Consider the following 19,986-nt stretch of genomic DNA (forward strand, 5'->3'; position numbering starts at 1 on the left):
GGTTTACGTCATACACCGCTGTTAAGTGGGAGCCCGGTGCGTCTCATACAGAGGTTAAAGGCTGCCTTGCGGGTCAGTATCAGGCGGGGAGGGGCAGTTTTGGTGTGGACCTGCTTATTAGCAATTTAATAATGTTTCTTTACGGTAAAGGCGAACTTAAGAGCGACATGTGAAACACTCTGCAAAAATCTAAATGATCATCATTCTGTCCAGATTGAGTGCATGGGTGAAATGTGTGTGTGTAGGTGTGTGTTTGTGTGTGTGTGTATGCGATGCTGGAGGAACAAGGACAGCTCTAGGCTGTAATGTTTCACCAATGTGTTGGGATGTTGTTTTATTTTGCCAATGTGGTAAATAGCATCGTGAATGGGTAAAAAAACTACCTGTTATTGCCTTTTAGTGAACATCCGTTGGTTTTCATTTCGTAATTTGTTTTCCTCATTATTGAATAAGACATAGAAAGAAAAACAAGGTTTTAAAAGATGGATTTTTGTTCCAAGTCTTAAATTACAACAATCATCTATTTATCATTAAAACAATTTTCCGAGGACAAAACCATGCTACTCAGTCAGTAAAAACAGACAAAAAAAGAAACATAATTCACCACACATGCTCTGTCTGGCTAATTTAGCTCCCGCCACCTGCATGTGAAGCCCTGATAATATTCATATTCCTGCTGTTAAACAATTCCCTGAAAAAAACAGGGGTGGAACAAAGTGGTGTTGAAGCCCCCCAAAATAGTAAAAACAACCAGCAAACAAACCCCTACCCGTACTGGCATTGTCCTGGAAGGCACCAGCTGCATGAGAAAGTCCTGTTTAGGAGTTCAGCCGTGCACTGCTCTCTTTCGATTGCCTTACAACTAAAGAAAGCCAGGATTTCCTAATGCCCAGAATGGGGAGCTCTCAACAGATTAATCTGCAACAGGGGACCGTCCATTCTTTGGAAGGGAGCTGGCCAGAAAGAAGTAAAAAGAGTTTGCTTGGAGGGCAGTCTGAGATAGACTTTGTCAAATCTCCAGGGCCGGTTGCAGCTGACAGGGGAAGACATACATCTGACTGTCTGCCAGAGGTCGCTCAAGATGGACCCCTTCTGTCTGGATGTCAGCATGGGTGAGTCGAGCACATTTTATTGTGAAATCTGGAAAAAATATACGACATGTCACCATTGGTAGCCTTTGTGTTATTGTGGGCAGCTTTGCTCGTTGATGAGAGTTTTCTTTCCATTTTGAAATGTGTTGGCTTAAAGAATTTGCTTGTGACCTATGACAAAATCAATAGGTTATTATCAATAATAAGAGACTCTTATGTTCGTACATTTTGCTGATAGATGGCAGCTTTGTAACAATGCATGTTGAAGTTTATCTATCATTTTTTTCCCAGTTCAAAAATCTTCCCCGTTACCAGAATCACTGAAGGATTTTATATGTATTACAACTGACAGTATATATTTGTTTTGTCATCCGTAAACAGTTTATATAGCTTAAAGGCAACAGTCCAATGTTGCAGCGACTGCAGTAATACCAGCACTATATTCATGGTGGTTTGAGATGGCTGCAGCCTGGAACCACATGGAGGCCCTGTAAGCAAACTCTAGAATTTCAGACATCTTAAAAAAATAAAATAAAGGTTTCAAATTGATTCCATTTTGTACACTCGTTTCAGACTGTGACTTGGCAGGATGGAAGCCCCTCGTACCACAGAGAAGCTCTGCTGTGTTTGTTTGCCAAGGGAGACCGAAGATTATTGATTTTGCAAGTGTGTGTGTGTGTGTGTGTGTGTGTGTGTGTGTGTGTGTGTGTGTGTGTGTGTGCGCTTGAAGGGGGGGCTGGCACATATACCCCTGGAATGCAAGCAGTTGCTGTTGCAACAGCTATGGCCATTTACAAGGCAGGCGAGACTACCAAACATTCACGAGTGTACTTTAGGTTGCTGCATACATATTTAGTCCCTGGAGACACTTTGCACTGGAGGTCAAAGGTTTTCTTCTTCTTTTTGTGCAATAATATTCAATCCACATGTGTACTGTTAGAGATGGATCTACAGTGAAAACCTCTAGATCCTATGTAGCTATTAATTTCCATCTTCATTTTCCCACTGGTGATCTGTCTTCCCTTTCAGCTTTACGGTAAATTAATATACGAAATGGACAAATAGTCAACGTCTAAAAATCCTGTTATCTTATCAGAAGGTCTTACCCATTCATCACCCAACGTTTTGCTTCACTTACATGGGTTTGCCCAACTTCCAACTATTTGTGAAGAGAAGCAATAGAGCTCCAACATCCATGCAGAGAAAGAAATACCAACACTTTTAGAAGAAAATTGTGTTTTAATTGGGATTTGGCGAGCTGAACGGTTTCATCAGCTTATAAATCATTCACTTTGTTTGAAATTCTTTGTTTTTTTTCATCAGTAAGACACATGTTTTGGTTAGAATAAGAGACAGCATTTGTCCAAAATAAACTCACGCAGAGCGCTTAATGTCCGCAGCTCCACTGCTTTCTGTATTTAGCGTGGGCACATCAATGTGATAATTGATAAAGCACTGGAGTGAAGTGTGTGTGAAAAATTACTGCACTGGCTCTGTGCCAGCGTTTCCTCAGCTGAGCTATATTTCAACATAGTTTGGACAGCCTCAAGCGTTCAAGTTTCCAAGATATAAATCATGGTCCGGGCACGAATTGCTGCAAGAACTTGTGACGTTTGCAAAAAAAACTAAAAACATTTATGAGGCGTCACAGCTGAGAGGCATTTCTGCATTCTAAATGATGGGAAATCGTGGGAGATGTTCATTAAACGGTACACTATACTATTACCGAGTCTATTTGCAAACATGATGTCAACAAAAAGGGGCCGAAGTGTCAAGAAAAAGCATTTTTACTCCCACTCTCTGTGGCTTTTTTATTTACTGATCGAGACCTGAGAGAGAAAGAGAAGAGCGTTACGCTAACACACTCTGTCAGGAGGCTGTGAGGTATTGATCGCAAGAGTGTATGACAATGATGGGCTTTGACAGCCCGCCGCGCGGACCTGAGCCGAGTCAGACGGGAGCCCGCTCCGTCTTCCGGTCCGTGAGGGCCCAGGGTCACTCTGGCGAGGGCCCGCATCCATCGAAGTGTGCGCATGGATGCCCGCGGACACGGGCTGCGAGGGGATGAGAGCCGAGGAGAAATGCGGCTTCAATCTTTAACATTTAGATAAGAGCATCGGCTAAATGTCGAGGATAATTCACCCTTAAGTAGTCGTACTCCCTTCGAAATCCGGTTTTTGATGCATGATTGCATTCAGTTTGAGAAAACGTTTTTATTTCATTTTTTTGGTAATGTCCTTTGGTACATCTCACAGTATGCTTTGTAACAATGAAGCCCTCTTTATATATTCATTTAATGTTTTATTTATTTATTGAATGTTTTGTTTTAGATCTTCTTACCTTGTTGCTGCTGAACTGAGTCGCCAACTAAATTTCATTGTATCTTTTTACAAAGACAAGAAACATCCTTATCCTTATCCACTGGACCTGCTGGTTTCAATGCACAGCATTTAAAAAACAACTAAAAAAACAACTAAAAACATAGACAAGTTCCCAGAGCCCTCCGTTACGTCTTCAAAGAGAAATATTCACCAAACAACTGTATAATATTTGAGGCAGAAAAACATGTTCTGCTTTGAAAGTCCGCTGCAGCTTCTCCCGGAAATACCTCAATCCGATGATTTCACGTCGTCTCTGTTTGTTCAGTTGTCCATGGGAGTAAGTAGAACCACAAAATAACTCTGTGCAACAGTTTTAATGGGTTTTCAGAAACATCGGCAGCTTTTGGTTTCCTGGAAATTACGAGAAACCTGCTGTTGAGAGGACGTTAATAGCCTCCGACTGTGGTAAACGCATTTGGGTTTAGGCTTTTTCGTGGGCAATAATGGTAACGGGGGAAAACAGAACACTTCATTCGTTAGGGCACAGTTGTACAAAGACCATTGTAGGCAGCAGGCAGCCTATGTGAGGACAGAAACCGTCTTCAGGCTTCTATTTTGGTCTGCACAGATTAGATGTCTTTGGGCAAGACACTGAAACACTCAATCTAACCTCAGACACACTTTTTATATAATTGTGTTGGTTTTGATTAGCCCCATTCTTGATGTTTGTGCAGCTCTTATCCCAAAATGTTCTGTGTAAGAGCTCTGTATTAATTCCAGTTCATATATGATCCCTTTCTGGCCTCACCATGGACGGCATTTGGAAAAACATTTACGTTCACGACTTAAAGTTTAGATTTTTAAGAGGCAAAGCAAAGTGGGGGAAATATATATCAAAAAGCAATAATACCCATGTATTATTTCCAGAACAGAAGGCTGATAACGTTGACATGTGCTCTGCTTTCTGGACCTGTCGGCGAGCTCTGCTTTGAATGTGTGTTTCTACTGAGTGATTTATGGGGAAAGAAATGAAAAGCAAACCTCCTGGCATTGGCAGCACAGCGCAAGGCCCATAGTGAGTAAGCTCAGAATGTGTCCTATCCAAGGCTAGGACTAATGAGCTGGACTGAATGAAAGCTTTCATCAAATCCAATTTAAACACTGTAAGCAGTGTTTCAGCCTGTAGGAATCACTCAGCATGACTGGCTCTGTAATGACCTCCAAATGTGTTTTGTGTGATTGCTGCCCCGCAGCCACGGTCCCAGTACCCCTCCTCCTCCTCCGCCTTTCTCTCACACCAACCTCATCTCACAGGAAATTTGTACTTATTTGTTTGAAGATAAATGTGCTGGGTTTTCGCACTGACAGATTGAAAGGGAAGTGGAACCAACAGTGTGCTTTTCTTTTCTTTTTTACATAATACAGTAGAATGTGAAACAATGTCTGAAACCTTTGTTAAACCCAAACTACTTAACTACTACATGACTTTACCGCCAAGAAACAATTAGCAAATTAATATTTGTAAGCAATGCTCACATGCTGATGCTTAGCAGATATTATGTATCCCATACTCATCATCTGAGTTTATCATGTTAGTTAATTAGTACTGAACACTAACTACAGCCGAGGCAGATGGGGATGCCATTAGTTCTGCATGTATTTGATCCCAAACCAAAGCAAAGGAAGCATTTTTTTAATTGAATCTTTGATCACCAAAGTCATTACAATTCATCCCAAGGGGGACATAACTTGACACGCCAGATGCTTTGTTGCACTGAACCATCCAAGAAGCCGTCATCGCCACATTCGACAAAATACTTGGTCGGTGATTGGATGAAACATCTGTCCATAAAACTCTTGCTGGAGCCAGTCAGGAGAAAAGCGAAAACATCCCATCGAGAAAAGCCTTCAGTTTCATTATTTGCTCCTCTCTCATTGAAGAAGTACTCTCCAGTTCTGATTAAACTAATGCGTTTGCAGCAGCTACACTGACGTCTCGAAGAGCCTCCATTGTTGTTCAGAACGAACAGTCGCCTCTCCCTGTTGTCTCGCACACGCCGAAGCCACAGCCAGAGCTGTCAGTAGCTCCTCACAGGATGCTGATTGTTCACGCTCTGGCTTTCAGGAAACAAAGGCATTACTTGAAGCCTGACAAGAAGGATTTTTGTGTGATATGCCTCGTATTATTGCAAGACTGAGCTGCTGTGCAAGGTAATGTGTCAATGCCAAGATGGCTAGAATAATGTCAAGTAAAGACCATGCCAAAATATTAACACCAATTGGGTGTTAGAACAAAGTTAATAAGGGTGCGTCACCAAAGTTTTTAGGATGCATCCTCTGGCAACCACGAATGTCTAAAACAATCTATTCAGTAGATGCTGACATATTTTACTGGAAAGTGACATTTTGACCCACTGAAGGAACTAGATGAGAAGTAATGATCACTTAAGTCATCTCAGTTCATCCTCTGGAGACCATGAATGCCTGTACAAAATGTAACGACAATCCATTCAACGGTTGATACATTTGAGTGGCTAAGAATACACCTTGCAGCTCTCTTTTAGTCTACAACGGCCTCCATATTACATCTGTTGAAATCATGTAACGTGTATCCAGCTCCATATTACATCTGTTGAAATCATGTAACGTGTATCCAGCTCCATATTACATCTGTTGAAATCATGTAACGCACATCCAGAGCTTCATGTAGATCAGCAACAACAAGTATTGCTGGGCTCTATTGAAGATTGCATGCAACTGCTTGATGATCAAAATGCGGTTGATTAGTTTGGTTGCACGTCATCTAGATCAGCAACACCTTTTATGTGCCGTCCGTGTTGTGTGGGCTGCCACTCTCGGTCTCATATAACTAAATGAAAGCTGCAACCCATGATTGCTATTATTATTATTATTAATGTAGCAGTAGATTCTTTATATATATCCATATCCATATCTGTAGACAAACTCAATCTTTGCCGTTAGAGTTTATCAACAAAATTGATTTATTCAAGGAACAAGTAGAAGCAGCTCTGAAAGCATGTCATTCATATACCAAAGTGACTTTCAACCTTAGAATAAACTAATGCCTCTTTCAATAAAGACGCTCAGTCAAGTAGGGTCTTAGTCTTTGACAAGGTGTTATGGATCCTCGTGAAGCCAAACACATTGTATCTGGTGCTGCTGGAACTACCACCTCAAGGCTAGAACACTGCTGCTCACGCTGGAAGTGATTATCGCAGCCGTGGCAAGCCGAGCAGAGGAAATAAACAATATCATTCCAACCTGACAGCCGTCCATAGCAATAACGGACATAAAGAGAAGCGAAGGACAGGCAGTCGATCCTGTCAATCGGCGTGATGTTTATAGCCTGTGTGGTTTTGCCTCCTGGTATTTTTTTATTGGAATCGTGATAAATTATGCATTTTAGAAAATTAGACAGTGTCCTTGGTTTCTTGAATGCCTCTTTTAGCCAGCTGGCAACCTCTCACCACTGCTTACAAAAAAGGCCTGAATGAATTGTATATCCCTGCCCAGCTATAGACAGAGTTAAGGTCATTAACACATACTTTGTCCAGGCTGTCACTGACCCAGTATTTTACTTATTGTTTGTCGAAATAGATTTTTCTGCAGAACCGATGGTCCTTTCACCCCCAGCAACATGTAGCTTTATGAGGAAATGCAATTTTATTCACATAACCAAGGATGGTTAATGACAAAACCCAAAGGGTGGCTCACAGGTTTATTCCTAATTTATCTCCCTGTCTCACCGGTGATATGTGGTAAGGGACGAGAGCTTTAAACCTTGACACGAGAGGGAGCGAGAGAGAGAGAGATGAGGGTTGTTTGAAGGGGGAAACTAAGCATTGAACAAGTCCCATAGAGATTCCCAGTATTCCCACCATACCACAGCTCAATTAGTCACTGCTCATTAATGACTACAAGTCCCTCATGGCGCGGCCCGGCTGACGCTACACCACTGATCCAATCGCTATTTGATTTAATATTCCGACATCAGAGAAATGTTGAAAATTCACCGAGCGTAGCAAGGTGGAGAATCCTTCAATAGGAATGATGTGTGGCAGTGTGAGAAGGGAAGAACAGAGGGACGAAGATGTGGAGGAGAACATGTTTATTTTATTTCTTTCTTTCATGCTTTAATAAATTGAACAAACTTTCTATCATTCCTCCTTATTAACTGAGGTTTTAAATAGACCCAACACATTGTCATCAATCATTCAAGTTATTATGTTTTTACATAATATCTACATGCCTTAGTAGTGTGTGTATATATATATTTATATATATATATATTGAGAAAATGTTGCTGTAAGCATTGCTTTAATCCAGTGTTGCCAAGAAGTGATCGCTCAATTACACAAAGACAAAGACGGGAGATATTCACAGTGATTATGTGCAAAATTTAGTCTAATTTTGTCCCTATACAGACCTGCAGTATATGGGATTTTCTATATAGGGAAATTCAAAGAGCATGACTGAACTTACACAAGGAAGATATCTCTCCACGGCCAGTATGGAGAAAGGAACTCTGTCAAACAGCCCAGTGTCGTAGGAAATCTGTCTGCATCGGACAATTTTGCACCTCATGTTTCTTGTCTAACGGCCATGTTGAGAGCCAAAAGAGGCAGTAGCTACTGTATGTATAATGAGGTGGATGGGCATGTGAAGGGAAAAGTCACCTTGAAAGGTTCTGGTTGTGTTACTTTCCCTTTTCGGCTCAGTGTCATGGGCCCTCATAGCCTTTTTTCCCCTCTCCTCATCTTCTGATCCCCTGTGAATGGAAGCAGGCAGAGGGACACATGAGCAGCTCTCCAGAGATCTACCCCCGGCGCTCTCAGGTGATCTGCCTTTGGTGGATCCACTTACCGGCCGGGCAGCTGCCGCGGGAGGTTTGAGCCCTCTTAAAAAAAGGCCACGTTAGGCTATGGTTACAGTGTGCAAAGTCTGAGGCGGCGGTGGAGAGAAGGAACAGCTCAGGGCCCGGGGGTTGCTGCGGACCTCCTGCCGTGAGTTCAAAGAGAGGTCCCCAACAGCTGTGGCTCCCAGGGGAGGTTCAGAGGGCTGTTTGGTGGTTAGGGTCACATGGCAACCCAATCTGACCTCAAAAACCAAGTTGCTGTGTTTGTCTTGATTTCCACATTTTTTTCAAGAAATACACACTCATCACATTTCATCACAGGAGGAATACATCTCTGTGAATACAGTTTTGGGCGTATTGTGTGCATGTATGTACTTCTGGGGAATGTCAAGTCTAAACCATTTCTAACCCAGCAGCATCAATTAATGCTGGGTTCCAAAGCGATGGTTGGAATTTAAGAAGAAGAAGAAATTATCCTTTATTAATCCCCTTGGGGAAATTTTTCTCTGCATTTGACCCATCCCTGGATGGGGGCGGTGGGCTGCCCTCGGTGGGCTGCCCTGGGGGGGCGCTTGGGGGTTGGGTGTCTAGCTCAGGGACACTTCGACATGTGAGCTATGGGGGGACTGAGGATCGAGCCGGCTACCTTGTGGTTGCGGGACGACCACTCATCCCCCTGAGCTACAGCCGCCCCTAAAATACACAGCATTCCCGTTTAAATGAGTGCAGGCACTGCGATGCAACCTGGCAGGACTCAAGGTTGCTTTAGCGGAGCGGAGATTGCAGATGTGCTGCTGTTGGTGGACCAATGTTAATCAGAAACAGCCCAGTCTTACAGATTTAAAGAGGAAAGTTGAGCAAATTATAGCCTCATTTACACAGTTGTCTGCGTATGAGTCATAATGGCATTTATTTGACATTTACAATGCTCGCCAATATTGAGCTGTATCAAGACTAGTTTGCTACTTAAGTGGACCAACACCTTACTTAGACTTTTGTTGATTTTAATTTCTTCTTTTGTCTGCCATTCGTTGGGAAATGCTGGTGTTAGAATACATAATAGTTGTTGTAGTTGTCACTGTTCATTTGAGCGAATATGTATTAAGTAACATAGTTAATTTAGCCTTTTCCAGCTGCATAAAAAAAAGCAGGCCATTATTCAGGTGTTGGCAGACATCATCAAAAGCTCACATCCAGGCTAACACACCTGTGTGGGTTTGCTGTTGAGAATTTAAAACGCCGCCAAAGTTATTTTAACAAACTCTACAGAGAGTCTACTGAAGTACCTCAAAGCATAAATGCAGAAAAAAAGATAGGTTTTACACTAGAAACTAAAACTAACTTTGAAAGATATCCTCTTGGTTTGTATAAATCTGGCTGCTGAAGTACTTTTCAGGTAAACATTTGCATACATTTTCACACAAGGGGGAAACTGGATGTTCTCCCTCATCACTAACAATGAAAGGACATCTGGACGGACCCCTAAACGGCCAGTAAGAGCAGGAGGAATGACTGCAGTACGCTAAACCGGTTTTAAATGTTGTTATGGACAATCATTTTGAGAAAGATTTCAAAATTGGTGAACCTATCCTATAATCTTGAGCAACAAGCACACATCCATCTTAATGGTTATATATATATGGTTTTATATAAAATCAATAAATACCTATTTGAGTACATTCCGGGTGACTCTTTGTGGTTACTGTTTCAGTTTCTCAATATATTTTCCAGAAATGTTGCTTTATCACCATAATAGAAAAATAATATGTACATGTTTTATTAAAAATATGAACTGCATTTCCAAAATCGCACCTCTCACATCATCCCCTCAAAAAATAAACACCACTATAAGGAGCCCCTTTTCATTATTGTATTTCCTGAGCTTTGATCGGTGAATGATCCAATAGTAGATCCTCATCTAGAGTAGTAATGTAGTACATGTGTATCTGACTTTTCAATCACCCTGCCTATTCTTGTCTCCTCTAGTTAGAATGTCCCGGCAACATGACACTGTATAAATATTTGTCCGACATAACTGCAGGCCCATTGAGCCGATCCTGTGGCTTCAGCTCCGGCACAATGGCCCCTTATCCCAACCAAGTAACCCTACACCCGCCTCCCCGGCCATTATTGATGGCCTCGTAAGTGTTACAGTTACAAACCAATTACTCTACCATTAATGTTAGATGAGCCGCTCTACAAGTACAGCTCGATGCTTATCGGCTTCCCCCTGTTACGTGCCGTTTACTTTCACTAAATTGCGCGCCTTCTCCCCGCGCTCTCGGTTTCGGTCTTTAATGAGCGGGGAGGTGAGAATGACAGCTGGCAGACTCGTGCCGCGTATCAGCGGGGAAATGTCTCTCGGTTCAAGAGGTAAAGAAGTCAAGAGGTGAGCGACATTGTCCCCTCTGTGACTCGGGGAAATCTGGTGACCCAGTAAAGTGATATCACGCCACCAAATAGGAGAACTGAGGAGGACGGGGGAGGGGGAAGAACAGCAGAGAGGTGTAGGGATCGAATGAGTCGTGCTGCCACCTCCACATGTGGTTTTACCCGGAGCACAGAAACGGTGCGTCTTCAGGTCGATGAAAGGTAGAACACCCAGGTGACACACACACACACAAATGCAAACACACAAACAGTAGTTTCCCTCCGAGATGTGCCAGACAGAGGAGAGACAGTTCACAGATCAAGTCAACACCTTTCTCGTCTCCATCAACAGAATCTGCTGAGAGACTTCCATCAACACGTCCTCTCAGTAGCGGTTATCTTTCTGGAACGGAAAATGAGTGTACAGTTTAAAATCTTTAGCACTTCTCTGGGAGGAAAAAAGACACTAATTGCTGAGTATTTTAAATGTATAACGTGTTTAAAAGATTTTTTTTAAGTAAACATCAACTTAAAAATATATATATGATATATATAAGACCTTTGAGAATAACTTCTCACAATTTTTTTTAGAGGATATGTTTTGCTGCATAGAATTAATCAACTGTATCATATTGAAATCAAAGAAGATAGCAAACAGGGCAAACACACATGCATGTAATGAAAAGCATAATGGGAATTTGGTAGTTTCTTTTTCATCGTTAATATTTAAGCGGCTGCACAGCAGTGTCAAGACCAGTCAAGACTAGCTAAACCGAGGTCAGGTCATGACAGGGTAAAGATCAAGACATGAAGGGGGTTGAGACCAAGTCAAGACCAAGACCAAGGCCGGGTGAGGCCAAGTCAAGACCAAGGCAGGGTGAGACCAAAACCAAGACCAAGGCAGAGTGAGACCAAAACCAAGACCAAGGCAGAGTGAGACCAAAACCAAGACCAAGGCAGAGTGAGACCAAAACCAAGACCAAGGCAGAGTGAGACCAAAACCAAGACAAAGGCTGGGTGAGACCAAAACCAAGACCAAGGCAGGGTGAGGCCAAGTCAAGACCAAGGCAGAGTGAGACCAAAACCAAGAACAAGGCAGGGTGAGACCAAAACCAAGACCAACGCCGGGTGAGACCAAAACCAAGACCAAGGCAGAGTGAGGCCAAGTCAAGACCAAGGCAGGGTGAGACCAAAACCAAGACCAAGGCAGGGTGAGGCCAAGTCAAGACCAAGGCAGAGTGAGACCAAAACCAAGGCAGGGTGAGACCAAAACCAAGACCAAGGCAGGGTGAGGCCAAGTCAAGACCAAGGCAGAGTGAGACCAAAACCAAGACCAAGGCAGGGTGTAAGCCCAAGTCAAGACCAAGGCAGGGTGAGGCCAAGTCAAGACCTAGGCCGGGTGAGACCAAAACCAAGACCAAGGCAGAGTGAGACCAAAACCAAGACCAAGGCAGGATGAGGCCAAGTCAAGACCAAGGCAGGGTGAGGCCAAAACCAAGACCAAGGCAGGGTGAGGCCAAGTCAAGACCAAGGCAGGGTGAGACCAAAACCAAGACCAAGGCAGGGTGTAAGCCCAAGTCAAGACCAAGGCAGGGTGAGGCCAAAACCAAGACCAAGGCAGGGTGTGAGCCCAAGTCAAGACCAAGGCAGGGTGAGGCCAAGTCAAGACCAAGGCAGAGTGAGACCAAAACCAAGACCAAGGCAGAGTGAGACCAAAACCAAGACCAAGGCAGGGTGAGGCCAAGTCAAGACCAAGGCAGGGTGAGGCCAAAACCAAGACCAAGGCAGGGTGTAAGCCCAAGTCAAGACCAAGGCAGGGTGAGGCCAAGTCAAGACCTAGGCCGGGTGAGACCAAAACCAAGACCAAGGCAGAGTGAGACCAAAACCAAGACCAAGGCAGGATGAGGCCAAGTCAAGACCAAGGCAGGGTGAGGCCAAAACCAAGACCAAGGCAGGGTGAGGCCAAGTCAAGACCAAGGCAGGGTGAGGCCAAAACCAAGACCAAGGCAGGGTGTGAGCCCAAGTCAAGACCAAGGCAGGGTGAGGCCAAGTCAAGACCAAGGCAGAGTGAGACCAAAACCAAGACCAAGGCAGAGTGAGACCAAAACCAAGACCAAGGCAGGGTGAGACCGAGTCAAGACCAAAACCAAGTCAAGACCAGCCCAGTGAGAGTTCTGCGCGACACACTTACAATAAATTGTGAAACAAACCACTCCTGAAATTGATCCAAATTCTCCACATTGCCAAAAAACACCCTCCGAAAAACATTTTCACCTCTTTAATAGTCGCGTATATTGAACATATTCAAGTGTATCATGAGAACTGTCGCGATAAAACAATCAAAAGGCCCTTGCAGAGGTCAATTACGTGTGTGGGAATTTTCCTGTGTTTTCTATCAGCAAACAAATACAAAACCCTGAGGAGCTGAACTCAGCTTATCCATCTTTATTCAGCACTCCTTTCCCGTGTTTTACCACCCAGTGAACACGATACCGTTTTGTGGTGTGTGTGTTAGTGTGTGTGTGTGTGAAGGGGGTCGGGAAGGGATGACAGCTGTTAACAGTAAAACTAATTTCAAAATGAGGAATTCGTTATTGGCATTTGAAGCGGGACGTTCCACATCCAATCATGGTAATGATGTCAACAAATAGACAACGCATAGGCGATTTAGGGATTTCCCCACAGTCTTAAAAAATGTAATCCCGAGACAAGACCGGGTGAAAGTGAAGTCGACTCCAAGACGAGGACGAGGCCTTCAAAAAGTCTCCAGACCCGAGAGCGACCTGGAGTACCACAACACCGCCACACAGTTTGGAATATCCCAACAATGTTACTCGTAGCAGTGCCGGTAACTCTGTACTTGCCCAACACTGGACGGTCTCACACTCTCTCACCATCAAACACACACACACACACACACCTACGTCTCCATAGGTGGGGCTGCTGAATCCATGCATCAGCAGCTTTGCAGAGGAGCATGTCCTCAAGAAGAAGATAAAGAGGAAGCAGGCATTTCCTCCTCAGGAGGGATGTTTCCCCTTTGCACGTCCTGTCTGATTAGTGAGAACAGTGTTCTCTCTTCAAAGAACTGCACCGCCAGACGATCCGTTGCCACGCGTTTACAGAAAAGAGGTTTCATGTTGTACAGCATGTCGGGAAAATGCAAAAACGTTGCACCGAGACGGGAAGCGGCTCTATAATTCATAACTCATGCTCCAGCCTGCACTATATCATGAACAGCATGATAATGTTATAGTCGATTATAGTCGTGAGGCTTTTTGTTGACTCTCTCTTGTGATTCAACGGAGGGAATTGATCGTGTTTTTCTGCAACGATCGTTGCGCAATAAACTGTTCGTAAACACTGAGATTTATTCATGAAAATGGGAAATTATTCCAAGAAAAAACAGACATGTTAACCCTAGAACACAAACGTCGAGTGATTTTCACTTCTTCTGTGGCTTCATGGTGCTCACTGACGTCAGTGAAGGTGTGACTAGATGGGTTTTAACATTGACGTTTAACATTAATTAACTTTTCCTTCACAGAACAAAGCTCACATGTCCTAGGAACATGTGGACCAAATAACAAGTTCATAGCTCCTTTATTTATATTTGTAATCATGTTTTATTGACGATTCCCTAATTCTTCACCGGATTTTGACCCTTTTTTCAGGGTCTCCCCGTGATACCTGTTTATTGTTTTATGAGAAGTTATATAGGGTAAAATAAAAGAAGAATTCTTCAACTTGCCTTGTATTGTTGTATTTGAATATATTTTATCAGGGACATGATACCGGGTGAAATTCACCCGACGTTAGTGATAGTGTGTCTATTTTTAACGGGTTAAAAAATAAATCCTTTTGTTGCTCTGTTTTTAAAACAACAACAAAGAAACTACAGAAATAAAAATGTAAAATGGTTACAACATGAGCCATGGCCTTGACTGCAGAGGAACCTTTGAGAGGGAGCTCCCCCAGTTGTGTGAAATCAGGAGATCGACTCGTCTCCTCCGGAGTCCGTCTGGGGGCCGCTGAGAAGGAGATGCATTATCTAAGTGTCCAGCGAAAGTGGGGGGAGAGTGGCTGGCTGAAGTTTATGGAGATGTATGGCCCCTTCTGCAGGCCTTAATTGCCTCCTCCTCGGTGGGTAGTCCTGGGAGGCCCGCGGTGAGCAGTGACCAGCACCGGGGCTCTTGCAGGTGGGCCCGCCAAAAACGCCATTCACCGGGACTTTGTTATGGAGACAAATGGTGTTGCGGAGCGCTCGGAAAGCAGACGACGAAACAAAGGGGGAGGAAGAGAACAGCAGAGAGACAGACAGCTGGTCACTGAAAGGGATCAGGACTTCAACTTGGCCTTCAGAGACACACACACAAAAAAGAGTTATGGGAGCCTTGGCTTTACTGGCGCCAATTAAATATCCATCACTGTGCAAGTGCTGTGCTGTGATAAAATAGCGACAGAAAGACATATTTGGACCTAATCGGAGGACATCAATTTTCTGATGACTAGACCAGAACCGGATATGGTCTTTGTCTTAAAGAGTAAATCTTCTTTTTTTTGTCTCTCTCTCTTTCCCTTTAATCAACCAGATCACGATGAGATAAAAATCCCTTTACTGAAAGTAACTGGGCCTAGAAGACGGCATAAAAGCAATGTTACGACAATTAATATCATGCTGAAAAAGCTAACAGTTCAGATGCATTATGCAGTTATTCCAGTTATCCACTGAAATTACATTAGTTTTTGTAATATATTTTTCCCATATTTGGCAAAGGATTTAGGGGAATTTAACCGGAGCAACATCCAGTAACATTAAAACTGGACCTGGCTGAAAATGCAACAGGCGTACACATAGCTGTACTGGGGATGCGGTTAAAAAACACAGTTTACAGTTACATACCGTGAATTCCACGGTGGCTTCAAAACTTTTATTTCGCTGACTTGTTTATTGACTTCCTCGCCATGGCCAAGGCACATTTTATCGGGTCAATCAATAAGATGATGACATTCACCTGGGTTTAACCTGTGAGTCAATGCCATGCACACAGCTCCACAGAGCATGCTGCTGTTGATAGATTTTTTTTTTAAGTAGCCCTTTTAGTTTGGAGGTGTTACATCTCGTCTCACAGGATGTTTGAATGGTTGCCTTGAATAAGAATTCAGGATTTTTAAAAAGGGTATACGTTCTTTTATTCCTTTATTTATTTTCTCTGAATATGTACGCACCATTCCTGACCCTGAGCAACGTATCCTCCAGCAGCGTCTTGTGTGATATCTGAGGCAGAGTTACTTTTCCTGTGTTTTCCTACAAATGTCCAGCAGCTTAAGCAATCAATGCACCTGCGCCAGTCGATGTGTGTTCAGGCAACCAAACTACTTGGCTTTGGTTTAGAAAAAAGTTGTGCGTTGGGTTCAAATGTGTACATTTGCTATACTTAGTTAAGTTAAGGCAAAACAATAATTGGTAAGGGTTTAGGTCAAGTTTGTGGCTTGGGTTATATTTTTGTAATACCGGGTAATGTTAAGAAGAAGAAGAAAGAACACATGGTTGGAAAAACAAATGGTTTGGGTAGAAATAACTTTGTATTACTTAGTTAAGTTTAGGACAAGATCATAGTTTGGGTGAAATTAGTATGTTTGTTATACTTATTTGTAAGGTTTAGGAAAAGATTGGAGTTTGGTGTAAAATAAGTACTTTTGTTATACTAGCTTAAGTTTGGGAAAAGTTCGTAAGTGGGGTTAAAATAAGTATGTTTGTAATACTTGGATAAATTAAGGCAAAACAACTGCTGTGTTTAGGAAAATATTAAAAAACTATGGAAGTTACGTGACAAATAAGTCAACATTGACTTCTGATTTCACTTTGGACAAAAACAGTGGTCTTCTGGGTGAAAGTCCACAAGAAGAGGTGAAACATCGTACGCCGCAAGAAAAATGGTCAACGACTTAAGAAAAGACCCCAAAAATATATACATTTATTGACAGATTATTTTCCCCTATCTTGCTAATCACGTTGTGGACTAGCGGTGGGTGAAAAAGAAGAAGAGCGCTGGGTTGCGTGGGCTTGTCAGGACCGCTGGAAAAGGAAAGGCTCATGTTTATTGCAGAGCAACACGCCTTGAGTGACCGTCTCTGTGACGAGCCTCGGAGGGAGATGGCAGTAAGTGCACTAATGACTACGAAACAGTCTGGCCACTCAAACCATGAATATTGGATATGCAATGTATTGGAGCACCTTTTTTTTTTTACCGCAGCTCACCACTCCCTTCCTGTTTCCTGTCTGCTGCTCATTGAACTGAGCTCACCTAGAACACAGGGCACACATGTTGTCATGAAGGTCTGAAGCTGGGTAACAAGTGAATACTCAAAGCACTGATGAATACTTCAAGTAGGCAATTAAGTAAAGCAACAATATGCAGATACACCATTCACTTATGTATTAATAACCATGCTCTTTTTCCCCCAGCGATTACCATCTTTAACATAATTACTTCCAATCGACTTTGTTCCACCGCCCACCTGCCCGTTAAAGCTCCGGTCCGGAGGGAACAGTACGTTATTTGGTGTTCCAACATGCAGTAGAGTGGTCATTAGAAGATTAACCTCGGCCATTTTGTCATTATTGTGCAAAACAAAACCTCAGACCAGGTACCAGGCAACGGGCCGCAATTAACAAATGAAAAAGGTTCTGTAAGCCATCTGGATACCTTATTTATTTTTCCTCCCGTGTGCTTTGGTGTGAGAGTGGGAGAAAAAGGACTGATGCTACTCCATTATTCTGTGGCTATCTCTGATCGTCATCTCAGGCCCAGTTTGTCAATGACTCAACAACAGCTGCATGAAAGCACTCTTAATGGTTTCCAAGTTAAAAAGAAATATGAAAAATGGATAAGGATGAGGACAAATGCATTAGACTTACGAAGCGTTTCAGTTTCCCACAAGAACTTTTTCATGACCGGCGTCTGGAGATACACCTCAGCTTTGAAAGGAACGAGTAACCAAAGTGACCGCTCCTCAGTGGGATATTGATCAACCCGAGCATTTTCTACTTGTCACCTCAAACGTGTTACACCGCATTTTCTGGAAAATTCATGCAAAAAGTTTATGTTGAAAAATTTAAAAACACCAATCACCACACCACCCTGTGCATCCTTACTTTCTTCTGGTATGTATGAATATCAAACTATTTCTTATGTCAGATCAGCATGGACCTACGCCGATGTGGTCTTGATCAGGAATCCGTCCACTGACCAAACCGTTCAGTCCAGCAATGAGAGTCTGCAGCTCTGTCGAGACCTCGCAGCTTTTATTTATATAATATTGTCGACATCCACTTGAGGAGAATTGCAGTTCCTGAACATTAGTGGCCACTTAGTGGTCACTAATGTCCATAGGTCACTCTCTGCTCACATTTGATGGTATCCGTTGGATCGTATTTGTGGGAAACTGTGATCACAACTAAGGACCAAAAAAGCAGCCACCAGCCACATAATACGTGCGGTCACAACATCATGTACCACGTCGGAACATAACATATTTTCAGTGCAGTCACATCCATTTGTGATCAGAGTTGGGGTTTGATGGTGATTTGTGAGGTAGATAAAACATTTAATGACAACTTGACTTGAGATGTCGTGACCAAAACCAAATTTGGAAGAGATTAATTGCAATCGGAATCGTGCCAGGCAAATGCCAGGAAATGGTTTATGTTTAGTTGAAGCTTGGGATTCATGACTCTAATCTATCTGTTCTGCAGCATTATTATGGAGCCCCTGAGGAGGTTGGGGTGGATGGAGAGGTCCACAAAATGTTGGACTTTGGAGGCCACTGTTCATTTCCCATAAACCCATCGGCAGTCGATGCTGGTTGCTGGAATGCCTCCAAACTGTAATGAAGTAGTTATTTGAACCAAAACCACAATATTCCCCCAAATGTGAACCAAACTTCAGCTCAAACCACGATCTTATCCTACGTCTAACCAAATGGTGCCCTAATCGAATTAGATCTGAAGCTGGGAATGGCTTTAGTTTAACAGTGACTTGATGGGGTTTTGGAAGGCTGCTGTCCCGTTTGTTGTTTCATTCTCTCTCAAGGCCAAATGTAGAAGACTTCTTCTTCAAAAAAGAATGAAGGCAAAACCCGGGTACCTCGGTTTTGGTTGTAGATCCAGATGTTTTACCTCCTTGGACTCACCATATTTGCGATCAGATCACCCGAAACTGGCGAGTGTAAAACACAAAAGAAACGCAGCAGACAGCAGTGAGCTGCTACGAATCGGGGCCTCCAAAAAACCCAGGAAAACAGGCCGGAGGCTCCACTCTGCCTGACCCAGTTGCTGGGAACTGGAGCTCCGAGCGCTGCAGTCCCCGCGGTGAGGAACCCCCCTGCCATCCCCCCATTCCTCCGTCTAATGAGGACCAGAGGAGAGGATATCAAGCCCTCAATCAGCCGCAAGACCACTTCACATATGTTTTGATGAATCTCCGCTGATGTGCCGAGTTTTTTCAACGTCTGGAAGAAGCGCGCCTCCGAAGCCTTATCAGCGCTCCTCGGAGGACGCGGCCGACAGCTACCGCGCGGGGGCCGCCGCTGACAGACGACGCCTCGGCACAGACGGCCAACACCTCGCCGTTTGAGCACGTGATCTTCTGCTGGGCCGGTGGGGGGACTAGAGCGTTTGCGCGATGGCGATCACATGCTGTAATTTGTCGTAAAGCCTGTTGAACACTCCGCTGCTGCAGGGGAGCTAACTGAGGGCCTTTTTTTCAATCGGGGGTTCTGCATGTGATTGACAGCCGGGGTTTTCTGGAATAAAAGAGTGCATTGTGAGTTTGAGGGTATTTTTCCTATCATTTGCATCTGTATTGTATTGCTATGGCGCACATGGTTTGAGGAGCAGCACTGCTCGTCGTGTTGTGCCGATTCTCTCGTTCAAGGTTCTCGAATGTGTTTTCATGGCATTTTAAATTAAATGTCTGTGGGTTTTGGACTTTTGGTGGAACAAAAAGAAGGAATTTTAAGATGTCACCTTGAGCTCTGGGAACTTTTGATGAACATCTTTCACAACATTTCTTTCTTTTTAATTATAACATACTTGAGTAACAATAAAGAGACCCAAAGAAAATTATTTTTTCCACAGTTTCTTTCTGCACATCTCTACTACACACCCTTTCCCCCCACTCATTGCAGGGCAGGTGCAATTAATAATATTAGTTACATTTAATACACAAAATAGAATGGGACTATCATTCGTTTTGTCAATACCACCTGTGTTTACCCTGCCGTGACGGGAAAAAATGCCGTGAGAAAGGCCCATTGTGTGTGT

General features: G+C 43.3%; 1 protein-coding gene across 1 annotated transcript in view; it reads left to right on the forward strand.

Annotated features, from left to right (window-relative positions):
* Nucleotides 1-1,081: 1,081 nt before the first annotated feature.
* The window catches only part of rxraa (retinoid X receptor, alpha a), a gene marked incomplete at both ends in the record, with an annotated part of 125,729 nt that continues 106,824 nt past the window's right edge, over nt 1,082-19,986 (forward strand). The window contains one exon of the mRNA XM_079235138.1: nt 1,082-1,112. Within this exon, the coding sequence (XP_079091264.1) occupies nt 1,082-1,112 (31 nt within the window). The remainder of the gene's footprint in view (nt 1,113-19,986) is intronic.

Source organism: Taurulus bubalis (assembly GCF_910589615.1).
Source record: "Taurulus bubalis genome assembly, chromosome: 19".
Lineage (NCBI taxonomy): Eukaryota > Metazoa > Chordata > Actinopteri > Perciformes > Cottidae > Taurulus > Taurulus bubalis.